At 41.5% G+C, this 22,634-nt stretch overlaps 1 protein-coding gene across 5 annotated transcripts in view; it reads left to right on the forward strand.

Annotated features, from left to right (window-relative positions):
- LOC132826704 (SRSF protein kinase 2-like) overlaps positions 1-22,634 on the forward strand; it is a 226,984-nt gene that overhangs the window by 141,915 nt on the left and 62,435 nt on the right. For all 5 annotated transcript variants that reach the window (XM_060842795.1, XM_060842790.1, XM_060842794.1 and 2 more), the window contains 4 exons: positions 6,741-6,828; positions 7,758-7,864; positions 10,431-10,596; positions 21,807-21,832. In XM_060842795.1, the coding sequence (XP_060698778.1) occupies positions 6,741-6,828; positions 7,758-7,864; positions 10,431-10,596; positions 21,807-21,832 (387 nt within the window). The remainder of the gene's footprint in view (positions 1-6,740; positions 6,829-7,757; positions 7,865-10,430; positions 10,597-21,806; positions 21,833-22,634) is intronic.

Consider the following 22,634-nt stretch of genomic DNA (forward strand, 5'->3'; position numbering starts at 1 on the left):
TTGTGTAAAAAAAAATGGCTGCAGATGCTGGAAACCCGATTCTAGATTAGAGTGGTGCTGGAAAAGCACAGCAGTTCAGGCATCATCTGAGGAGGAGGAAAATCGACGTTTCAGGTAAATGCCCTTCATCAGGAATAGAGGCAGGGTGCCTGCAGGGTGGAGAGCTAAATGAGAGGAGGGTGGGGTGGGGAGAAAGCATAGAGTACAAAAGGTGAGTGGGGATGGGGATGAAGGTGATAGGTTAGAGAGGAGGGTGGAGTGGATAGGTGGAAAAGAAGATAGGCAGGTAGGACAAGTCATGGGGACAGTGCTGAGCTGGAAATTTGGAACTGGGGTGAGGTGGGGGAAGAGAGCTGAAAATGTGTTGCTGGTTAAAACACAGCAGGTCAAGCAGCACCCAAGGAACAGGAAATTCGACGTTTCGGGCCAGAGCCCTTCATCAGGAAACTGATGAGGTGGTGGAAGGGGAAATGAGGAAACTGGTGAAGTCCACATTGATGCCCAGGGGTTGAAGTGTTCCGAGGTGGAAGATGAGGCGTTCTTCCTCCAAGCGTCGGGTGGTGAGGGAGCAGCGGTGAAGGAGGCCCATGACCTCCATGTCCTCAGCTGAGTGGGAGGGGGAGTTGAAATGTTGGGCCACAGGGCAGTGGGGTTGATTGGTGCGGGTGTCCCAGAGATGTTCCCTAAAGCGTTCTGCTAGGAGGTGTCCAGTCTCCCCAGTGTAAAGGAGACCACATCGGGAGCAACGGACACAAGAAATGATATTGGTGGATGTGCAGGTGAAACTTTGATGGATGTGGAAGGCTCCTTTGGGGCCTTGGATGGAGGTGAGGGAGGAGGTGTGGGTGCAGTTTTGCAATTCCTGCGGTGGTGAGGAAGATGCCAGGATGGGAGTGTGGGTTGTTGGAAGGCGTGGACCTGACCAGATAATCACGGAGGGAATGGTCTTTGTGGAAGGTGGAGAGGGGTGGGGAGAGAAATATATCCCTGGTGGTGGGGTCCATTTGGAGGTGGCGGAAATGTCATCGGATGATTTGGTTTATGCGAAGGTTGGTAGGGTGTTGCAGGCAGTACATTTCCACAACCCTACTACGATCTGATTAAAGAAGTTGCCTATGACATCAGTCCTATATCTGTCACCCCTCAATTTAAAGCTATGTCCTCTCGTGCTAGCCACCGCCATCAAGGAAAAAGGTTTTCACTGTTCCACCTATCTAACCCTCTGATTATCTTATATATCTCACTTAAGTCGCCTCTCAACTTGTCTCTCTAATGAAAACAGCACTAAGTCCCGCAGCCTTTCCTGGTAAGACCTTCTCTCCATACCAGGCAACATCCTAGTAAATCTCCTCTGAAACTTTTCCAAAGCTTCCACATCCATCCATCCTATATTATGGTGACCAGAACTGGACACCATACTCCAAATGTGGCCACATCAGATTTTTGTACAGCTGCACCATGATCTCGTGGTTCCGAAACTCAATCCCTTTACCAATAAAAAGTAACACACATTATATGCCTTCTTAACAACCCTATCAACCTGGGTGGCAGCTTTCAAGGTTTGAGAAACAAATTAGAAGAAACCTTCAAAACCATCAATAATACCCTTTTAGACATAAAATTCAGTAAAGAGTAGGAAAACAACATCAAACTGTCAATCCTAGATGTTGCAGTACAGCGAACAGCCAATGGGGATTTCAAACCAGCATCTACAGGAAAACGACACATACGTACCAAATGTTGAACTACAGAAGCAATCATCCTAACATCCACATACAAAGCTGCATTAGAACATTATTTCAACGAGCCACCACACACTGCAGCACAGAGGAACTACGCAGAGCAGAGGAAGATCACCTCTACAGTGTATTCAAAAAGAACGGGTACTCGATGAATGCAGTCCACCGATTTTCTCAGCAATAAACCTCAACAAGCAGACAAAACATGTCCAGAAACCCTAGCTACTCTCCCCTACATCAAAGACATCTCTGATGCCAGACTACTCAGACCCCTTGGCATCATGGTAGCCCATTATTCCACCAACACACTAAAACAGCAGCCATTGAACTTGAAAGACTCCATACAGACAACTAACAAAACTAATGTCATTTACAAAATACTTTGCAAGGACTACAACAAACACTACATTGGACAAACAGGCAGAAAACTAGCCACCAGAATACTTGAATATCAACTAACCACAAAAAGACATGCCCCACTCTCACTAGTATCCTTAAATACAGATGAGGAAGGACATCACTTCAGCTGGGACAATACACTCACCCTAGGACAAGCCAAACCGAGACACACACGAGAATTCCTAGAAGGAAGTCAGTCCAACTGGAACTCTATTAACAAACACATTGACTTGGATCCCATTTACCACCCCCGAGAAAAAGAACAGGAAATGACATCACCATAGGAAATGACATCACCAACCTGAGGAAACCCAAACATATAAATTGAAAGGGAGCTACACCACCGTGCTTCATGCAGTGGCTCACTGAAGATGTTATCTAGTATAGTGACAAAACGTCTGAAAATGAACCTTCCAGTTCAGCGAGCAAACCAGAATTTCAAGGATCTATGTACCTGGACACCAAGATCTCTCTGCTCATCTATACTACCAAGAATCTTAGCATTAGCCCAGTACTCTGCATTCCTGTTACTTTACTCCTTTCAAAGTTAATTACTTTACACTTTTCCGCTTTAAACTCCATTTGCCAATTCACAGTTCAGCTTTGCAGCTTATCTATGTGTCTCTGTAAACTATAACATCCTTCATTACTATCCACAACTCTACCGACCTTAGTGTCATCTGCAAATTTACTAACCTTTCCTTCTTTGCACTCATCCAGGTCATTTATTTAAATGACAAACAATATTGCACCCAAAGCAGTTCCTTACAGTACCCCACTAGTGACTGAACTCCAGGATGAATATTTCCCAACAACCACCCTCTGTCTTTCAGCGAGCCAATTTTTGATCCCAGCCACGAAATCACCCACACTCCCATGCCTCCATGATTTGTACAATAACCAACCATGGGGAACTTTATCAAATGCCTTACTGAATTCCATATACACCGCATCAACCATTTTATCTTCATCCATCTGTTTGGTCACTTTCTCAAAGAATTCAATAACATTTGTGAGGCATGACCTACCCTTGACAAAACCATGTTGACTATCCCCAATCAACTTATTCCTGTCTAGATGATTATAAATCCTATCTCTTATAACCCTTTCCAACATTTTACCCACAGCCGAAATAAGGCTCACAGGTCTATAATTTCCAGAGTTTCTCTACTCCCCTTCTTGAACAAGGCAGCAAGATTTGCTTGTCCTCCAGTCTTCTGGCATTATTCCTGTAGACAATGATGACAAAAAGATCAAAGCCAAAGGTTTGGCAATCTCCTCCCAAGCTTCCAAGAGAATCCTAAGATAACTCCCCCATCCTGCCCAGGGGGCCTATTTATTTTTACACTTTCCAGAATTGCTAACATCTCTTCCTTATGCACGTCAATCCCATCTAGTCTAGTAGCCTTCGTCTCGGTATTCCCCTCGACCACATTGTCTTTTTCTAGTATGAATACTGACGAAAAGTATTCATTTAGTTCTTCCCCTATCTCCTCTGACTTCATGCACAACTTCGCACTACTATGCTTGATTGGCCCTAATCTTACTCTAGTTATTCTTTTATTCCTGATATAGCTATAGAAAGCCTTGGGGTTTTCCTTGATCCTATCTGCCAGTGACTTCTCATGTGTTCTCCCCTCCTGGCTCTTCTTAGGTCTCTCTTTCGGTCTTTCCTGGCTAACTTGTGAATCTCAAGTGCCCTAACTAAGCCATCACATCTCATCCTAACATAAGCTTTCTTCTTCCTCTTGAAGAGAGATTCAACTTCCTAAGTAAACCACTGCTCCTGCGCTCGAGAACTTCCTGCCTGCCTGCCTGCCTGACCGGTGCATGCTTATACAGGACCTGCAGTAGCTGGTCCTTGAATAAGCTCCACATTTCAATTGTGCCCATCTCCTGCAGTTTCCTTCCCCATCCTATACATCCTAAATCTTGTCTAATCGCATCATAATTGCCTTTCCCCCAACTATAACTCTTGCCCTGCGGCATATACCTATCCCTTTCTATCACTGAAGTAAACATAACTGAATTGTGGTCACTATCACCAAAGTGCTCACCGACCTCCAAACCTAACACCTGGCCGGGTTCATTACCCAGTATCAAATCTAATGTGGCCTTGCCCCTTGTTGGCCTGTCTACATACTGTGTCAGGAAACCCTCCTGCACACATTGGACAAAAACTGACCCATCTAAAGTACTTGAACTTTAGTATTCCAGTCAATATTTGGAAAGTTAAAGACCCCATAACAGTTACTCTATCACTGTCGCTCCTATCAAGGATCATCTTTATTATCCTATCCTCTCCATTTCTCGAACTATTTGAAGGCCTATAGAAAACTCCCAACGCAGTAACCTTTCCTTTCCGATTTCTAATCTCGGCCCACACTACCTCAGTAGAGGAGTCCTCAACTCCTCTAGGGCGACATGGTGGCACAGTGGTTAGCACTGCTGCCTCACAGCGCCAGGGACCTGGGTTCAATTCCCACCTCAGGCGACTGATTGTGTGGAGTTTGCACGTTCTCCCCGTGTCTGCGTGGGTTTCCTCCAGGTGCTCCGGTTTCCTCCCACAGTCCAAAGATGTGCGGGTCAGGTGAATTGGCCATGCTAAATTGCCCGTAGTGTTAGGTAAGGGGTATATGTAGGGGTATGGGTGGGTTGCGCTTCGGCGGGTCGGTGTGGACTTGTTGGGCCGAAGGGCCTGTTTCCACACTGTAAGTAATCTAATCTAATCTAATCAAAAAAAATGTCCTTTCTGCAACCGTCATACTGTCCTTGACTAACAGTGCCACACCCCTCTTTTCCCATTTTCTCTGTTCTTACTGAAACATCTAAATCCAGGAATCTGCAACAACCATTCTTGTCCCTATTCTACCCATGTCTCTGAGATGGTCACTCACGCTGCAAGTTCACCCACCTTATTCTGGATTCTCCTGGTATTGAAGTAGACACACTTCTTGACTGCCGGTGCCTTCTTTTGATCTTGAAATCTTAGTTCTGACTTCACAACTGTCATTCTCCCATATACTCAAACTACAATTTCAGTTCCAGTCACCCTGCTGAATTAATTTAAATCCACCCAAAGAACATTAGCAAATTTCCCCCCAGGATATTGGTACCCCGATTGTTCAGGTGAAGACCGTCCTGTTTGTAGAGGTCCCATCTACCCCAATTATCCAGGAATCCAAAACCCTCTCTCCTGCACCATCCCTGTAGTCACATGCTCAACTCCTCTCTCTCCCTATTCCTTGCTTTGCTAGCACGTGGCATAAGCAAGAAACCAGAGATAACAACTCTGCTTGTTGTAGTTCTAAGCTTCCACCCTAGCTCCTAAATTTCTGCTTTAAATCCGCAGCTCTCTTCCTACCTATGTCGTTGGTGCCTGTGTGGACCATGGCTGCTCCCTCTCCCCTTCAAGGATCCAGAAAGCACGATCAGAGACATTGAGAACCCTACCAACTGAGAGTCAACACACCAACCTCTCTTGTTCCCAAAGAACCTCCTATCTGTCCTCCTATCTATGGAGTCCCCAATGACTAATGCTCTGCTACTTTTCCCCCTTCCCTTCTGAGTAATAGGGACAGACTCTGTGCTATGGACCTGTGTCCCATTGCTTACCCATGGTAAGTAATCCCCCTCAACAGTATCCGAAATGGTATACTTGTTGTTGAGGGGATTCCCGCACTGTCTGCCGGTTCCCTTTCTGTCCACTGACAGTAACCCATCTACCTTCTTCTTTTACCTGAGGTGTGACTACCTTCCTGTAACTCCTCTCAATAACTCCCTCTGCCTCCTGAATGATCCAAAGTTCATCCAGCTCCAACTCTGGTTCCCTAACACAGTTTTTGAGGAGCTGGAGTTGGGTGCACTTCCCGCAGATGCAGTCAGCAGGGGCACTTCTGGTGACCCTTACCTCCCACATTCTGCAGAAGGAACATTCAACTGCCCTAACCTCCATTTCCACTATTCCAAATCCCCAACGAAAAAACTAAAAAAAAAGAAATCAGTCACTTACCAATTGGCGCACAGATTCTTTTATTTTTGGTTAGAGGAGGAGGATAGGTGGGAGACACTACCTGAGTAGTGTTTCAGGTAAAGCAACCACCCAACTATAAAGCCTCACGTACCCAGCAGTCCCGTGTCTGCTCCTACTGAGTGTGCGCTCTGCTTGTACATGAGGTAAACCTTTATATCTTTTCAGATTTACCTTCCCGTCGGGCTTCTGTTCCTTGCTGTCGCTGCTCCCACTCCAACTGCCAGTGAAAAAATGTGGAGAGTAACGGTTTCTGGGTGAAATACCTATGTATAGTTAAAAGGCATTTCATATTGATTTTCTTCTATTTTCAATATAAACAATAGTCCTCATCAGCAATGTGAGAGCAGTCAACTAATAATAACATTGTTTTTCCCAGAAATATAATTTAATATGGGGAGGTGATGGCCTATGGGTATTATCAATGGATTGGGTTCAAATCCTGCCATGGTAGATGGTGTTATTTCAATTAAATAAAACATAATCTGGAATTGAGCCATATGATGGCTATTAATCCATTGATGATTCCAATAATGGAATCTTGTAATTAATTCTGAATTTTATTTTCCCAGGTGCGAGAAAGTGATCCCTGTGATCCAAACAAGGACATGGTGGTGCAACTAATCGATGATTTCAAACTTTCAGGCATGAACGGCATACGTATCCTTCAGCATTTTATTTCAGTGTGCAGTATTTATTAACAGCTCTGTGTGGCATTCAGAAATACTTTTTATTAAGCAACTAATTTCTGATATTCCACCACTCTGTTACAATGTGGTTTTCAAGTTGCACTACAAATTCTGGGGCATAGGTAGTATGTTGAGAACAGCATACGTTCTCTCAAAATGTCTTTCCATGATAATTGCTAGTACACTTTTGGAGTGGTCAAATGGTACCTTTCAGTGGAAAATTCAGAATTTTGGGGGTGAAAGTATTCTACTCAAGTTAATTTTGGTATTTCACATTTTTTAATGTAATTTAATATATTTTCAGAAAAATGCCTTCAGTTTGGATTTATCCAGTAGGATCCCCCAGTCATGTCAGGAACCCAGGGAGAGTCTTCATTTCTCTCCTTTCCATTGCAGTGGTTACTGAAATCTCAACCTCAACAATCAGTATACAACTTAGCCATTATGATCCATGTCTCTATCATTCTAACTGAAAATCCTTCCTTTCACAGATTAACCATGATATCTTTCCTGTCCTCCTGGTGAGGCAACTTGGAAACAGAATGTTATGCTATGGCTGAGTTTAAGAGGCATGGCAAAACCTACTAGTCAGTTAAATGGATTCCTGACCATTTCCTTTCAATGGTCAGAATTTTGTCCTCTTATTATCTAAGCAACATTAATCACTGTGCTGGGTTTTGTATGCAGTCTTACCATGTCATTTTTTACACTAATAAGCAGTTATTTGTTTCTCTAGCAGCCATTTTCCTAGCTTAAGATTTGGTTCCCTCCTGAATTTATGAATGGTAAATTTGCAAGTTCATTGGCAACTCTGAAGCTGTTATCTTAATTGCAAGGTAACTGGATATATAAAATACTGGGATCAGATAGGTTTTCATTTTACCCTTGACCATGTTACAGATGTCTGCATGGTGTTTGAAGTGCTGGGTCACCACCTTTTGAAATGGATTATCAAATCAAATTACCAGGGACTTCCTATTCTTTGTGTAAAAAGTATTATTCAGCAGGTAAGTCAACCAGATATTGAATAGAAAGCCTATTCTTTGTTTCTGAAATGCTATATATCCTTAGGTATTGACTTTATTCAGCTTTTACAGATAGGCTGGGCCTAAAATTTATGCTTGCACTACTTTTTGTATTTTAAGATGAAATTGTGCAGAGAATTGGGGAGAAAAATGGGTTTGTAGTATTTGCTTATGATGTTAAGTACATTTAGACATTACTATTTAAAGATAGTTAACAATATTTAAAGTCATCTTTGTTGGCAGTAGGCTATTGGATAACATCTTATTTATTTCTATTTTTTACTTTCCTTACAGCTCAGAATTTGCCACAATACTGCAAGGCACATTATTTTGCACTTTTGCTGAATTTTGAAAGCGATCAAACTATTTCCTTTTGCAGATAAATAACATGTGCTGTTGGTTTGGCATGTCTTGACTAAGTATTAAAAAAATCAGGTTGCTCTAAAATGCATTTTGTTAAGTGCTAATCTCAATTTTTTAGATATACAACTAAATTTCTTTTATAAATATACTTTATCTTTTACAATGTGTTGTTCAGCTATGTGTATGTATAATTTTTAATGAATATAAATTTGCTCATTTCTTTTTTTCTCCATTTGTTACTTTAGATGCTATGTTTTACAGTGTTGTAGCCTTTGGCTAGGAGGGATCACAGATTTCTCCATACATGTGATAACTACCACTTTGTGGTCAGTGGATAGTGGCAACACGAAAAAAATTAAATAAAACATCCAGAACACATTTTTTTCCAATCAGAAACATAACACCTGTTCTGTGAAGGGACACTGCATTTATTAAGCAAATGAATTATATTGGTGGATAACAGCAATGTTCAGATGTAAACCCTTCCTGTAGGGAAGCTAATTATTTGCCTTCAGTTTTATGTAAGATATTTAGTTGATTTTTACAACCCCACCATCTCTCAACACTGGTGTATTTGAAGGCATAGCCATGTATAGTAAACTGGGTGACAGGTGCATTCACCTGTTTTCCTACAATATTACATGTTGGGGTGGGTAAGACATCAGGGTAAGATTCTGCTGTTTGTCCTAATGAGGTTGTTAAGTGGCAGTTAACTGCTGTTTAATAGACTCATTCCATCTTTGCCATATTATTTGGCCTGTGGAACAGATAGAAAGAAGATAAGAAGCCCAGTATCTTTGATAGCATGGGTTGTTATTGGACTGGTAGGTGGTGAAGGGATGTTATATCATTTGGGGAGTTCCCTGTGCCCACTGGAGGCACTTTGACCCATAGGTGGTATCCTGTCCATATGTTTGGCACTTGCTCCCACCCAAATGCATCATCCATCTTTAATTTTTTCATGGAGGCATGTTGTACTCTCAGCACTGAGAGTATACTCCCAGCATATTGTAAATGGCATTACTATGACAACAGACCTGCAATCTGGTTGGTCAGCAGCTTTCAGGGACTTTGTTCTTGATGGGCAAGGGTATCACCTTCTCAACTAATTGAGGCTGACCCCAGCATAGTATTGCTGTGGGACGACCGGATTTCACATTGGCCAAGTGCTGACTGACTTGTGGATTGGTGGGTAGTGTGTAATCCACCCTTTCATATAAGCCACCCCATTTTACATTTTACTTTCTCTCCTCATTGTCGTCTTTTCCTTCTCAACTAGTATAATTGATCATCCAGACTGCTTTGTATACAACAGTCTTAATATAAGATATAGTCTGTGACAACTTGTGCTATGGCATGATCATGCAGCATGTTGGTGACTTGGCTTATCTTTCTGTGAAGGAAGCCAATTTGAGATTTGGACAAATCTGGGCTTAACTTCACAAAAATATATTTTTTCTGACGATGGATGACTGATTTACCATATTTACAAGTTTAAGTTAATATAAAGAGAAAACCACATGTTAGTCATTTAGCTCATTCTTTACCCCAGGTACTTTCTCAGAAAGAGCTTTAATGATTTTTCATACTTTATCTTTTTTAAGAGATGCTGAATCAAAAATTGGCTTCAACTGCTTTGCCAGAGTGGGTTTTACTTGTAATCGGTGATGATCTGTTCCAAACTTTGATGAGCCTAAACACTGCATGTTTGTCGAGTGAAATATAAGCTGCATTTTGAATGACCAACCTGCAATATTTTCACTTGTTTCCACCTATTTTGCAGCCTAGTTTCTTGTTCTGACTGTCGCTGAGCTAGGATTAAAGTAAGAGCAATGTAAAATGAAAATCCTGCTGTCCTTCTCATTTGAAAATAAATATTGGCAGTTTACCCAATGCTTGCTTACACTTTATTAATATAAATGGTGTCACTTTTATTTTGAAGTGTATCTGTGGGCCAAAATCAAATTTTGTAAATGTGACAAATGAACATTTTTTTGTAAGTCAAGTTCCCATTTGGCAGGAAGTGCTAACTCATGAATATTTTTGGGGTCTGATCAAAATATTATAAACACAATAAGAGTATGTCTGCACTGAAACAGCTCAAAATGCAGTTTATGTTTAACGATTGTACTTGGGAGAGCCGAAATTTGACTTAGTTTGCTTTCCATCCTTTGTTTGCTAATAGGTATTGCAGGGTTTAGATTATCTACACAGCAAGTGCAAGATTATTCACACAGACATAAAACCAGAAAACATCTTAATGTGTGTAGATGAATCCTACATTCGACGAATGGCTGTTGAAGCAACAGAATGGCAAAAAGCTGGTGCTCCACCACCTTCTGGTTCAGCAGGTAAGTCATCTTTATATGATGACCCATGTACTTTGAGAAAAACCTACAGTTTATTTTTGTACTATTGTCTTTAAGACCAAAATGAAGTCGGGGGCAATCCAAAGTGGTGGTAATAACAAATGGTTCTATTGGTGGACTATTAATGCAGAGGTGTAGGCTACTACTTACAGCAGACAGCAGATGGTGAAATTTAAATTCAGTTATTAAATCTTGAAATTACCAGCTAATCTAATGGTGACCATTGAGCCATTATTAATTGTTGTAAAACCCAGTCTGATTCATGAATGTCCTTCAGGAAAGAAGATCTGCCATCCTGATCTGGTCTGGTCTACAGATGCAAATGTCCTGTTGACCCAGCATAGATTCTTCCACATAGTGGGTTCTTTTGCCAAAACTGGGAAAATTGTCATAGTCATAGCCATGAAATCGTATTGTACAATATCCCAGAGGCTTTTGTCACCATGTATGTGTATATCTTACGTCACTGGTGGGTCAGACCCAGCAAATGTTGCAACACAGTAGAATGCAGGTGGGAAGGATTTGCCCTGTAAATCCTCAACATGGGCCCCATGAATTCTCATGGCATTGTTTAAACCCCACATGGTTGCAAGACTGAGTGTGCCACAGGTATTCAGGGAACCAACAAAAGGGACAACCTCGTTGTCATCAATCTACTTGCAACAGTTGCATCTATCCATGACAGTATTGGTGAGAGTGACCACCATACAGTCCTTGTGGAGACAAAATCCCATCCGTCTTCACCTTGGGAATATATGCCTTTGTGTTGTGTGGCACTACAACTGTGCTTTAAAGGATAGCTTTTGAACAGATTTAGCAATTCAAAATGGGCCATCCTATTATTATATGCCCAACACAATCCGCAGCCTCATGACCCAGCATGTTCCCCACTCCTCCATTATGATCAACCCAGATTCACTGAAATGTGCAGGAGTGAATGCCAGTGGTTCAGCACCTGTGTCGCCCTTAATACTTCCTTCAAGTGGTGCTCAACATGGAAGAGCACTGATTCGTCAGTTAGGTGTTGGTTAAGTGGATGGGTTTGGTTTGGGTTTGATCGGGGTAGTAATCGACAACACCTTTCTTGTCAATGTTTGACTTGATGCTGTGAAGCTTCATGGGCTCCAGACCAAGTGTTAAAGACTCCCAGGACATTTCCCTTTCAACTGTTTATCATTCTGCGATAACATCTGTTAGGTCTGTCCTGCCAGTGGAACAGGACATATTCTGGGATGTTAATCGTTTTGACTGGGACTTGGTCTGTAAGTTGCGTTTACGTAAGTATGACTCTGTCAGGCTGTTGTTAAACTAGTCTGAAATGGTTGTCTCAATTCTGGCACTAGCCTCCAGATGTTAATAAGGAGGACATTGCAGGGTTTGTGGAGCTGAGTTTGCTGTTGTCATTTCTGGTACCTAGATTGTGCCAGGTGACCTGTCTGGTTTCACTCCTTTTTTGAGACTTTTTCACTGATACATCAGAGTGACTTGCTAAGCCATTTCAGATGGCAGTTGAGAATTAATTACGTTACTGGGAGTCTGAAGTCACATGTAGGCCAGACCAGGTAAAGATGGCAATTTTCCTTCCTGAATGAATGTTGGTGAACCGGATGGGTGTTTAGGAAAATCAGCAGTGGACATTCTTTAGATATTTAATTCCATATTGTTATTCCACCATTTGCCATAGTGGGATTTGATCCTGAGACTCCAGAGCCATACCTTGGGCTCTGGATTATAAATCCAGTGACAATACCGCTATGCCTTCACTATGACTATTTTGGCAAGATCCAGGCTTGTGCTAACTAGTATCAAGTAAAGTTTGTGTAATTGAACTGCCAAGTAATGGCAATCAGAGAGAATCTAACCATTTCCCTTGATGTTTGATAGCAGTACCATTGTCAAGTCCTCCATTATCATATTCTGGGGGAGCTTCCAGTGAATAGAAAACAGTCAACTGGACTAGCCATATAAATATTGTGACTATATGGTCAGGTCGGAGGCTAGGAATTCTGTAACCAGAAGCTCCTTGTCTCCTCATGCAAGCCATTATCTACAAGGCACACGTCAGGAGTGATGGAATGCTGTCTACATTCCTGGATGATGTAGCTTAAGCAAGTCAAGAAACTTGACACCATCCTGAACAAAGCTGCTGATTTGATTGGCAACCCATCCACCAATTTCACCAGGCATTCCCTTCACCACCAATTCTCATTGGCAGCATTGTTACCATCTACAATAGACACTTCACCAATCGCTCCTTCAACAGCACCTTTTCAAACTTGCGACAGCCAATACCCAGAAGGACAGAAGATGCATTGGAGCAGCACCACCTGAAGGGTCCTCTCCAAGCTGCACAATAACCTGACATGGATCTGCAAGCTGTACATTCACTGTCAAAATCTTGAAACCCTCTTTCTAACATCACTTTGACCAAACCTGCATTGCAGAGGTTGCAATGGTTAAAGAAAATAGCTCCCCATCACCTAGTTAAGGGCATTTGGAGTTAGGCAATAAATACGGATCTAGCCAATGTTGCTGACATTCCATGTTCAAATGTTAAAAGATCTTAATGAGAGCTAGTTGGTTTCCTAATTATAAATCAGAAGAATTGCTACAACACAGAAGGAGGCCATTTGACCCATAGTGCAGACACAATCTCTTTAAATGAGCAACTCACTTATTTGAACATATGACATCAGTACGAAAAATGTCCACATGACCTGCATTTGCCATGGAGATGAGAAACTAAGAAGAAAAATGTAAATAAAAAGCTAATTGTTGTGTTAGGATCCAGTATATCATGAGATTGGTAGTTCAGAATATATAGTTTAGCATGCTCGCCATAAGTGGATTCGTTTTCTGTTTTGTAGTTTACAACAGGTCCTGGTATTGAGGCAAGACTCAGAATATAACAGGGACTGTATACTCTATGTAATACAGTTAGAAAGGACAGACCTAAAGACAGCAGCAGCAGGGGACTGAATTGGATGAATTGATAATTGTACAAGACCCATTGCCCGTGTTACATTTTTGCCAGAGTCCACCTGACTGTTCAGATGGGTTGACAAATAGAATGTTTAGGGATTCTGTGACACGAGAACTGTTGTAACCCGAGTCTGAGAAGGTTGTACAAAGTGGTCTTGATGTTTTGACTCAAATGTGACCCTTCACAACTTTTTTCTTAACAGAGAGATCAATACCTGGGACTTAAATTTAATGAAAAGGATGAGAGTTTAGCGTGGATTTAAGGAAGAAGTTTTTTACCCAGAGGGTGATGGCTATTTAGAATTCAGTGCCTGAAAGGGTGGTAGAGGCAGGAACCTTCACAGCATTTAAAAAATATTCAGATAATCATCAAGAGCCAAGAATAGTTACTCGCTTGATAACGTGCAGAGACAAGATGGGCCGAAGGGCCTTGATCCATGCTGTACATTTCTGTGAGTATGACCCTTTGCATTGTTGTGGAGAAAATCACCCACCTTGAAGTCAGAATCTGGATTCAACGACTAAGTTTATTGTACGAAGAAACCCGAGCTCCGGGGAGAGAGACATTTGGCAGCACGGCTGTCAGCTGCAAGCCTTCTCTCACCCTCTGAGCACATGTCACGATATTTTATACATTTCATGGTGTAATGGTCCAGATATTGAGTCTTTGTGCAGAAAACATTACAGAGTCATTGTCAGTTTCAGCAGCTACACAGAAGTCAATTGCTGTAATAATTGGTCGTGATCATTCTTCCTGAGAAGGAAGATCATTTTCCATTACTACAAATCTAAGATATTAACACTTGTATACAAGCAATCTCAGGTAGTTAACATTTCTATTGAAGGTGGTGGCTGGACTCGGATATTTTGGCGGGCAGTAGACGTTACTGATGTGTATTGTCTCCACTACTCGCCTTAAACTAATTTCTATGTTCTGTGTCCATTGTGCTGGTATCCTGTTGATCTCAAGCAGTACCTGTGTATGCTTCGCTATGCTTTTCCATGTAATGGCTCAGCGGCCAGCTTGTGTCTGTGTGCCCCATGTCAGCATGCCCTGTGTCAACTCCCACTTCAGCATGTTGTCAGTTTTAATTATCTGGGGATTTCAGATAGTATACAGCTGTGGGTGAATATCACTGAAGATTCAAAATGATTGAGTGGGAAGTGAGGCCTCCTGCATAATATAGGTCAAGGTGGAAAGAATGTGAAATTGCACATTGTGCTACTGTGTGGGACAAATGCAAATGCTTGTACTCAAGGTTGAATAAATTGGATCTAAAATGGGCTTTGGGGCAGGAGGCAGAGGGTGATAGTCGAAGATTGCTTTTGTGATTGGAAACCTGTGTCCAATGGCATTATGCAGTGTTTGGCGCTCGGTTCCTTGCTGTTTATGGAGTACATTAATGATCTAAACTGAATGTAGAAAGTTTGACCAGAAAGTTCACAGTTAGCATAAAAGTTGATGTGGTGAATAGTGAGGCAGAAAACCTTAGACTACAGCATGATATAAGTAGGCTGGTCAGAGTGGGAGAGCAATGGGAAATTGAATTTAATCCTTGAAAATGAGAGGTCATGCGTTTTGGGAAGACTAACAAGGCAAGGGAGGACACAGTAAATGCAGAGGATCAGAGACACCTTGGTGTGCATGCCCACAGATCCCTGAAGGCAACAGGACACGTGGATTAATGGTTAAGAAGTCATGGGATATTTGTCATTATTAGACAAGGCATTGAATACAAGAATGCAAGGTAGGTTATGGTGGAGGTGTATAAGATGTTTGTTAGGCCACAGCCTGAGTACTGTTAACAGTACTAGTTGCCACACTAGAAGGATGTGATTGCACTAAAGTGAGTGCAGAAGTGATTTACCAGAATGTTTTCTGGGCTAGAATGTTTCAGGTATGAAGAGAGACAAAATATGCTGGGACTGTTTTCCTTAGAGTAGAAAAACTTGAGCAGGATTCTTACTGAAGTGTACAAAATTAGGAGGGGCGGAGACAGGAAGAAACCTTAGTAGAAGGATTATTGATCTCGGCTCAGAAATTGATATGGGAGAAATGGGTTTGAATTCATGGGACATTGACATCAATGCAAGGGAAGGAGGGAGCTGTTCTAACGGAACAGGCTTCAACTAAATCACACTGGGACCAGAGTCCTTGTGAATCACATAAGTAGTACTGTGGGTAGGACTTCAAACTAAATAATTGGGGGGGGGGGGGGGGTGGGTTCAATTGCATGGAAAATTATGAAAAACTTTAAAGGGGTGGAGAACTCAACAAAGGTTAAAGTTTCCAAAACAGGTCTCCGGGACAGAGAGTATGGAAAAGTTCAGGAATCTAACCTCCGACATAGCAGTTATGATGAGAAGTGGGGCAGTCAATGCAGGACTGAAATGTATACAGCATGCGAAACAAGGTAAATAAGCTTTTAGCGCACATTGAAATTGGCAGGTATGATGTTGTGGGTATCAGAGACATGGCTGCAAGGGGATCAGGGCTAGGAATTAAGTATTCAAGGATACACAGCCTATAAAAGGAAGATGCAGATGGGCAGAGGAGGCGGCTTTGTCCTGTTAGCATGAAATGAAATTGAATCAATAGCAAGTAGTGATATAGAGTTAGAAGGCAAGGAATCTGAGAGGATAGAGTTGAGGAATTGCAAAGGAGAAAATACCCTGATAAAGTTGTGTTAAAGGCCTCCTAGCATCAGTCAGGATGTTTGGAAGAAAATAAATCATGAAATAGAAAATGCATTTAAGGGGGACTTCAATATACAGGTGGACTGGGAAAAACAGGTTGGTAGCAGATCCAAACAAAACGAATTTGTGGAATGTGTGTGAGATGAATTTTTGGAGCAGCTTTGGTAGAACCCACTAGGGAACAGGCACTTCCGGATTTGGTAATATGTAATGAGGCAGACTTGATTAGGTAGCCAAGAGTGAAGGAACCCTTTGAGGCAGTGACCATAATCTGAAAGAGAAGTAGTAATTGGAACAAAGAAATGGTGGAGGAACTGATTAGATGCTTTGCATCAGTTTTCACAGTGGAAAATGCCAGCACCATACCAGAACTTCAGGAGAGACTGCGGTAGCGGTGAGTATGGTGGTCATCACAAAGAGAAGGTTCTGGGAAGCTGAAAGATCTGAAGGCGGATAATACACCCAGACGAGATGAACTGCACCGAAGAGTTCTGAAGGAAATTGTAGAAGGCATTAGCAGTCATTTTTCAGGGATCACTGGAGTTGGGGGTGGGGGGAGCGGTGTCTTTGAGAACTAGAGAGTGGTTAATTTAACACCCCTGTTTAAGAAGAAAGAGAGGCAGGAGACAGGAAATTATTAAGCTGGTCAGTCTGACCTTGGGAAAGATTTTAGTGTCTGTTATTAACAATGAGATTGTGGAGTACTCGTGAGTGTGATAAATTAGGGGAGAATCAACATAACTTTGTCAAGGGGAAGTCATGCTTGACAAATCACGAGGAGCTGAGGGCAAGTACGACAATGGAGTGCCAGTGGACATGATCTATTTGTCTTTCCAGAAGACTTTTGACAAAGGTGCTACACAGGAAGCTGCTAAATAAGATAAACTCCCATGGTGTTAGAGGCAATGTACTGGCATGGATAGAGGATTGACTGACTGACTAGCAGAAGGCAGAGAGTAGGGATAAAGGGGTCTTTTTCAGAATGGCAGTGAGTGACTAGTGGAGTTCCGCAGGGGTCAGGGTTGGGACCACCACTATTCATGTTATTCATGAACGATCTGGATGAAGGAACGGTGGGCATTGTTGCAATGTTTGTAATTTACACAAAAATAGGTGGAGGGACAAGTAGTGTTGAATAAGTGGGTGGCAACAAAAGGACTTGAACATACCAGGCAAGTGGGCAAAGAAGTGACAGATGGAATATAAGCACAAAGGGATTCCCAAGTCCTAGTTCAGGATTCTGTTCGGGGTAACATGCAATTTATTTGGCAGTTAGGAAGGCAAACACAATGTTAGGATTCATTTCATTGGGTTAGAATACAAGAGCAGAGATGTACTGCTGAGGCTGTATTAGGTTCTGGTCAGACTGCACTTGGAATATTGTGAGCAGTTTGTGCCTCTTATCTAAGGAAAGTTATGCTGGCCTTGGAGTGGGAATTGCGGGGGTCCAGAAGCCTGGATAACGTGGAAGTGCAGAAGACATTTCCAATAGAAGGGACTAGGACTCAAGGTCACAGCCTCAGAGTGAAGGAGTGACCCTTTAGAACTGAGCTGAGGAGGAATTTCTTCAGCCAGAAGGTGGTGAATCTGTGAAACTCTTTGCCACAGAGGTGGTGGAGGTCATTGCATGTATTTCAGGAAGAGATACATTGGTTCTTGATTGGTAAGGGGATCAAGGAATAGAGGGAGAAGGCAGGAGAATGGGACTGAGAAGCATATTAGCCATGATCAAATGGCAGAGCAGACTCAATGGACCGAATGGTCTGATTCTCCTCCAAAGTCTTATTGTCTTATCGTATGTTTTCACCTAATTTCCCAAACTAGCTTAGCTCACTTTTCCCACTTACCCTTAAAGTTTGCTTTAATAGGACACTAGTTTCAGACTTAACTAAATGACTCTCATACTCTACGATAATGTCATCATCATTCTTTTCATAGATTCTTTACCAGAAAATTATTAGCCACCCTGTTTCATTACACAATTTTCAAATAAGAGTCTGTTTCCGAGACAGCTTCTCCATATACTGGCCTAAAGAATCTTGAATGCATTCCATGAACTTGTCCTCAGTCTTTTTACTATATGAAGATTAAAGTATATTTGATTATTGTATTATCTTTGTGACACGTATCTCAAATTTCTTGATTTACACTCTACCTGACCTTTTAACTACTAAAACTGGCCTATAAGTAATAACTATCTATTTTCTCTTTAACTCCTTCCAAACCTATTGTACATCTTGATTTTTAAATTAAATTTTTTTTATGAGGACTACCAATCCTTTTCCATTTTCCCTTGCTTTTGTAAAGGAGTATCCTGGAATATTTAAATTTAAATCTTTGTTACTTTAAAATCACATTTCCATAAAGACTTTTTCATCAACCCTTTTAATTCTATCTCTGCTACTAATTCAGCCATTTATTTGTGATTACATGACACAATTTCATAGTGTTTTCGTCTTAACTTTTCGTTTCCTGCAATGTCACTTCAGCAACCCCTAATGCCCAATTATCTCTGCCTGCCCCTTTCTCATTCATTCTGCTTATTTGTTACTCAAATTGCAATTCTGCTTTAGGGTCTTGAAGTTATTTGGTTTGATTTGATTTGATTTATTGTGGTCACGTGTACTTAAGTACAGTGAAAAGTTTTGTTTGCAGGCAATACAGGCAGATCATCTTTATGAACATGCCGAATTTCCTAAACTGCCTGAAGAAGAAGAGGCATTGTTCTGCCTTCTTGACTGTCACATCTACATGGGAAGTTCAGGACAGTTGTTGGTTATTGTCATTCCGAGGAACTTGATGTTCTCAACCTCGACTCCATTGATGTAGATGGGGCCATGTTCTCCTCTTTTCTTTCTGAAGTCAATGATCACTTCTTTTGTTTTGCTGACAATGAAAGGTTGTTATCATGGTGCACCAAGTCCTTTATCTCCTTTCTGTATTCTGACTCATTGTTATCGATATCCGTCCTACCATGGTGGTGTTTTCAGTGAACTTGTAGATGACATTCACTCAGAATTTGGCTACACAGTCGTGGGTGTACAGGAAGTAAAACAGGGGGCTGGAAACGTGTTTTGGGGTCTCCAGTGTTGAGGGTTATCATGGAGGATGTGCAGTGGTCTCTCTTCATTGATTGCAGTCTATGGGTCAGGAAGCTGAGGATCCAGTTCCAGAGGGCGGAGATTTAGGTCTCGAATCTTTGAGATCAGTTTGGAGGGGACTAGCATCTTGAAGCACTTCATGATTGTGGATGTGCGAGTCACTGAGTGGTAGTCATTAAGGTATGTTGCATGCGCTGTCTTTGGTACCGGGATAATAGTGGTCTTCTTGAAGCAGGTAGAGACTTTGGTTTGTATGAGGGAGAGGTTGAAGATGTCAGTGAAAACCTCCACTGACTTCGTCCAGGCCTGTTGCATTCTTTGGGTTGACTCTCAGGAAGATAATCTCATTTTTTTTTCTGAATTCACCCATTCACCCTTTGTTATAATTTCCTCCCATTCACCAAGTTGTCCATTTTCCTAAACACAGTTTGAGTGGAATACATTAAAACAGAGCAGCTCTTGCTCTCTGAAGAATGCTGGTACTAAGTCATAAATCAAAACCCTGGTCTATCTCAATCCTTTTAAGTCATATTTGTCATCTTCTAACCTTTTTGTCCCTATGACAATTTACACAATGTTCAGGAACAAGCCAGGGATTATTAGCTGTGAGGTTCTGCATTTTAATTTGGACTCCAGCACTACCAGAAGAATTTTTTGCATGTTGTTTGTTTTGGTGGTCCCTGGGTGGACCACAAATATGCAATCCTCTGCCTCTAACTTTCAATTTTTTTAGCCAGCTTCACAAGGGCAACCATATCCATTGGGAAGACAGTACAACCTTTGGAACTCATGGCTGCAGTATCAAAGAACAGCATCTCGTCCTGGTTATTAATACCACCTACCAGTCCATATGTGACGATGCAAAGCTGTTCATTTGCAGTTTTTCTCAAGCCCTTGATTGCATTGCTTCCCAAAGCTATTCCCAATGTGACCTCATTTTGATGCCTCCGTAATTGTTGCAGATCATGTTTGTGAGCTTTGAGAGCTGCACTCCATCCAAGTGAAAATGGTATGTTAACTCTTAAGTAAAGGTACATGCCTTTACGTGGGCGGCACGGTGGCACAGTGGTTAGCACTGCTGCCTCACAGCGCCTGTAGACCCGGGTTCAATTCCCGACTCAGGCGACTGACTGTGTGGAGTTTGCACGTTCTCCCCGTGTCTGCGTGGGTTTCCTCCGGGTGCTCCGGTTTCCTCCCACAGTCACAAAGATGTGCGGGTCAGGTGAATTGGCCAAGCTAAATTGCCCATAGTGTTAGGTAAGGGGTAAATGTAGGGGTATGGGTGGGTTGCGCTTCGGCGGGTCGGTGTGGACTTGTTGGGCCGAAGGGCCTGTTTCCACACTGTAAGTCAAAAAAAAATGCTGTTTCACCTCCGTTTCCAAGTCCACATCAATATAAAAATATTCTATTCTAATTCTAAAATAACTAAAACTTCTTCCAGTACCACATTGAGAAAATCAAAGTTTCAGGTTAAGTGTTCTTCCCAAGGCTTTTTGGCTGACTGATTGACTGTTGGAGTAGACCTATCATTGGTAGCCCCAAATAATGGCCTATTCCCAAAAATGGTGCATTCGATTTTGAGGTGAACTAGGGCCTTGTTTGCAGGAGGGTCATTGGGGCTGCAGGCAGCAGCTATCACCCCTTGGTCACCTCTCTGGCTCTGGCTGTTTCATTATCAAGCCTGTCTGCTGACTTCCAATTCAAATTGTGCTGTGTATTGCATAGAATCCTGATTTGCATGTTTTGTTGGATCCCACTTCCAAATATCCTCTCTAAATCCAAAACATCTGAAAGGTATACTTGATCTTAGTTCCTTATATGCAGCTGCATGTGGGGGATTGACTACAGTATTAAACAAACTTTTCCAAAATGGCAAGAACATCTCATTGAAAATATTATCAGAGGTACCTGTTACATCTACTGAATATATACCTATATACATTACTTAGTTTTGAATAGATAGAAGATTGGTTGAGAACAAAATCATGAAGCTTAGATTTTGAAGTTATGCTTTTGTACTTTCACACCAGATTACTGTGCCACAGAAGGAAATGATTGTTGGCCTAACCTTTGCTAATTTCTTGCCATGCACCACATGAGGCAGTGACAAAACCAAAAAGGAGAGTTGTTGAGATGATGTCCAGCAAGTTCTCGCAGCTTTTTGTAGTAATCTATAATGATCTGTCCACATTCCCTGATTAGGGATAATTTATTTTGACAAATTACATTATCTTAACTATTTTTAATATTTAAAATCTATCATCCAATGAATTGTTGGTTTGACTTCCATATTTCTCATTGCCTCTAGTATCCTTAGAAAAAAACAATGACAAATTGTGAAATAAACAGCACAGTTTGTATTTAGTCTTTCATTTCATGTTGCTGATTTTTACTTTTTTTTTATTTTTGCAGTGAGTACTGCTCCACAGCAGAAACTGGTGAGTAGTTTGTTGGTTTTGCTGTGCAGAGATTGTTCACACTAGTGACAGCTCTTCAGAGTTGCCCTTAAACTGTTATCCTTATAGAAATACAAACTCTCAGCAGTTGAAGCATTTGTACGCGCCAAATTTATTTCCTTTAAAATAGTGTTATTCATGCAAATTCTTGTGGATTGAAATACCCAAACATTTCACTTTGTGATTTACTGGATCTAGTAGTTTGCAGCTTTCATTTATTATCTATCCTGTTTAGTTTTGACCTAGTGCTTATGTTCACCCATTTGTCTAATTTCATTAATCCTGTCTCTTCCTTCACTCTTTGCACATTTCTAACTCTCTTTCACCACCGTTTCCTCCATTTGTTAGTTTATCAACATTTTTCCTTTCATTAATTTATACATTATAATTACTTATCTCTCTTGGCTTTTCTTTCTCTTTTTCTGGCTATGCACCAAGTGCTGTCAAACGAGATTAGCATAGTTAGCTATTTGTTATGACTACTGTGGACTCAATGGTCCGAAAGGCTTTTTTCTGTGCTGTAGACCTCTATAACATTATATCTTCCTACACATTGTCTTCTTGCACTCTGCCCCTTCCCTGTTCGTCTACACTCCAGCCTCTTCAACCTAATGCATGCTCACATTCGTCTTTCTCTCTCCAGCTTTTACTTTCTTTTCTGTCTGATTCTATTACACGCTTTTTTTTCTCATTCTCTTTCTCTTTATTGTTTCTGCTCTATTTCATATTTGCTTTCGTTCTCTCTCACGCTCTCACTCTCTCCCTCATTCACTCATGTTCTCAT

This window comes from Hemiscyllium ocellatum, chromosome 23 (assembly GCF_020745735.1).
Source record: "Hemiscyllium ocellatum isolate sHemOce1 chromosome 23, sHemOce1.pat.X.cur, whole genome shotgun sequence".
NCBI lineage: Eukaryota > Metazoa > Chordata > Chondrichthyes > Orectolobiformes > Hemiscylliidae > Hemiscyllium > Hemiscyllium ocellatum.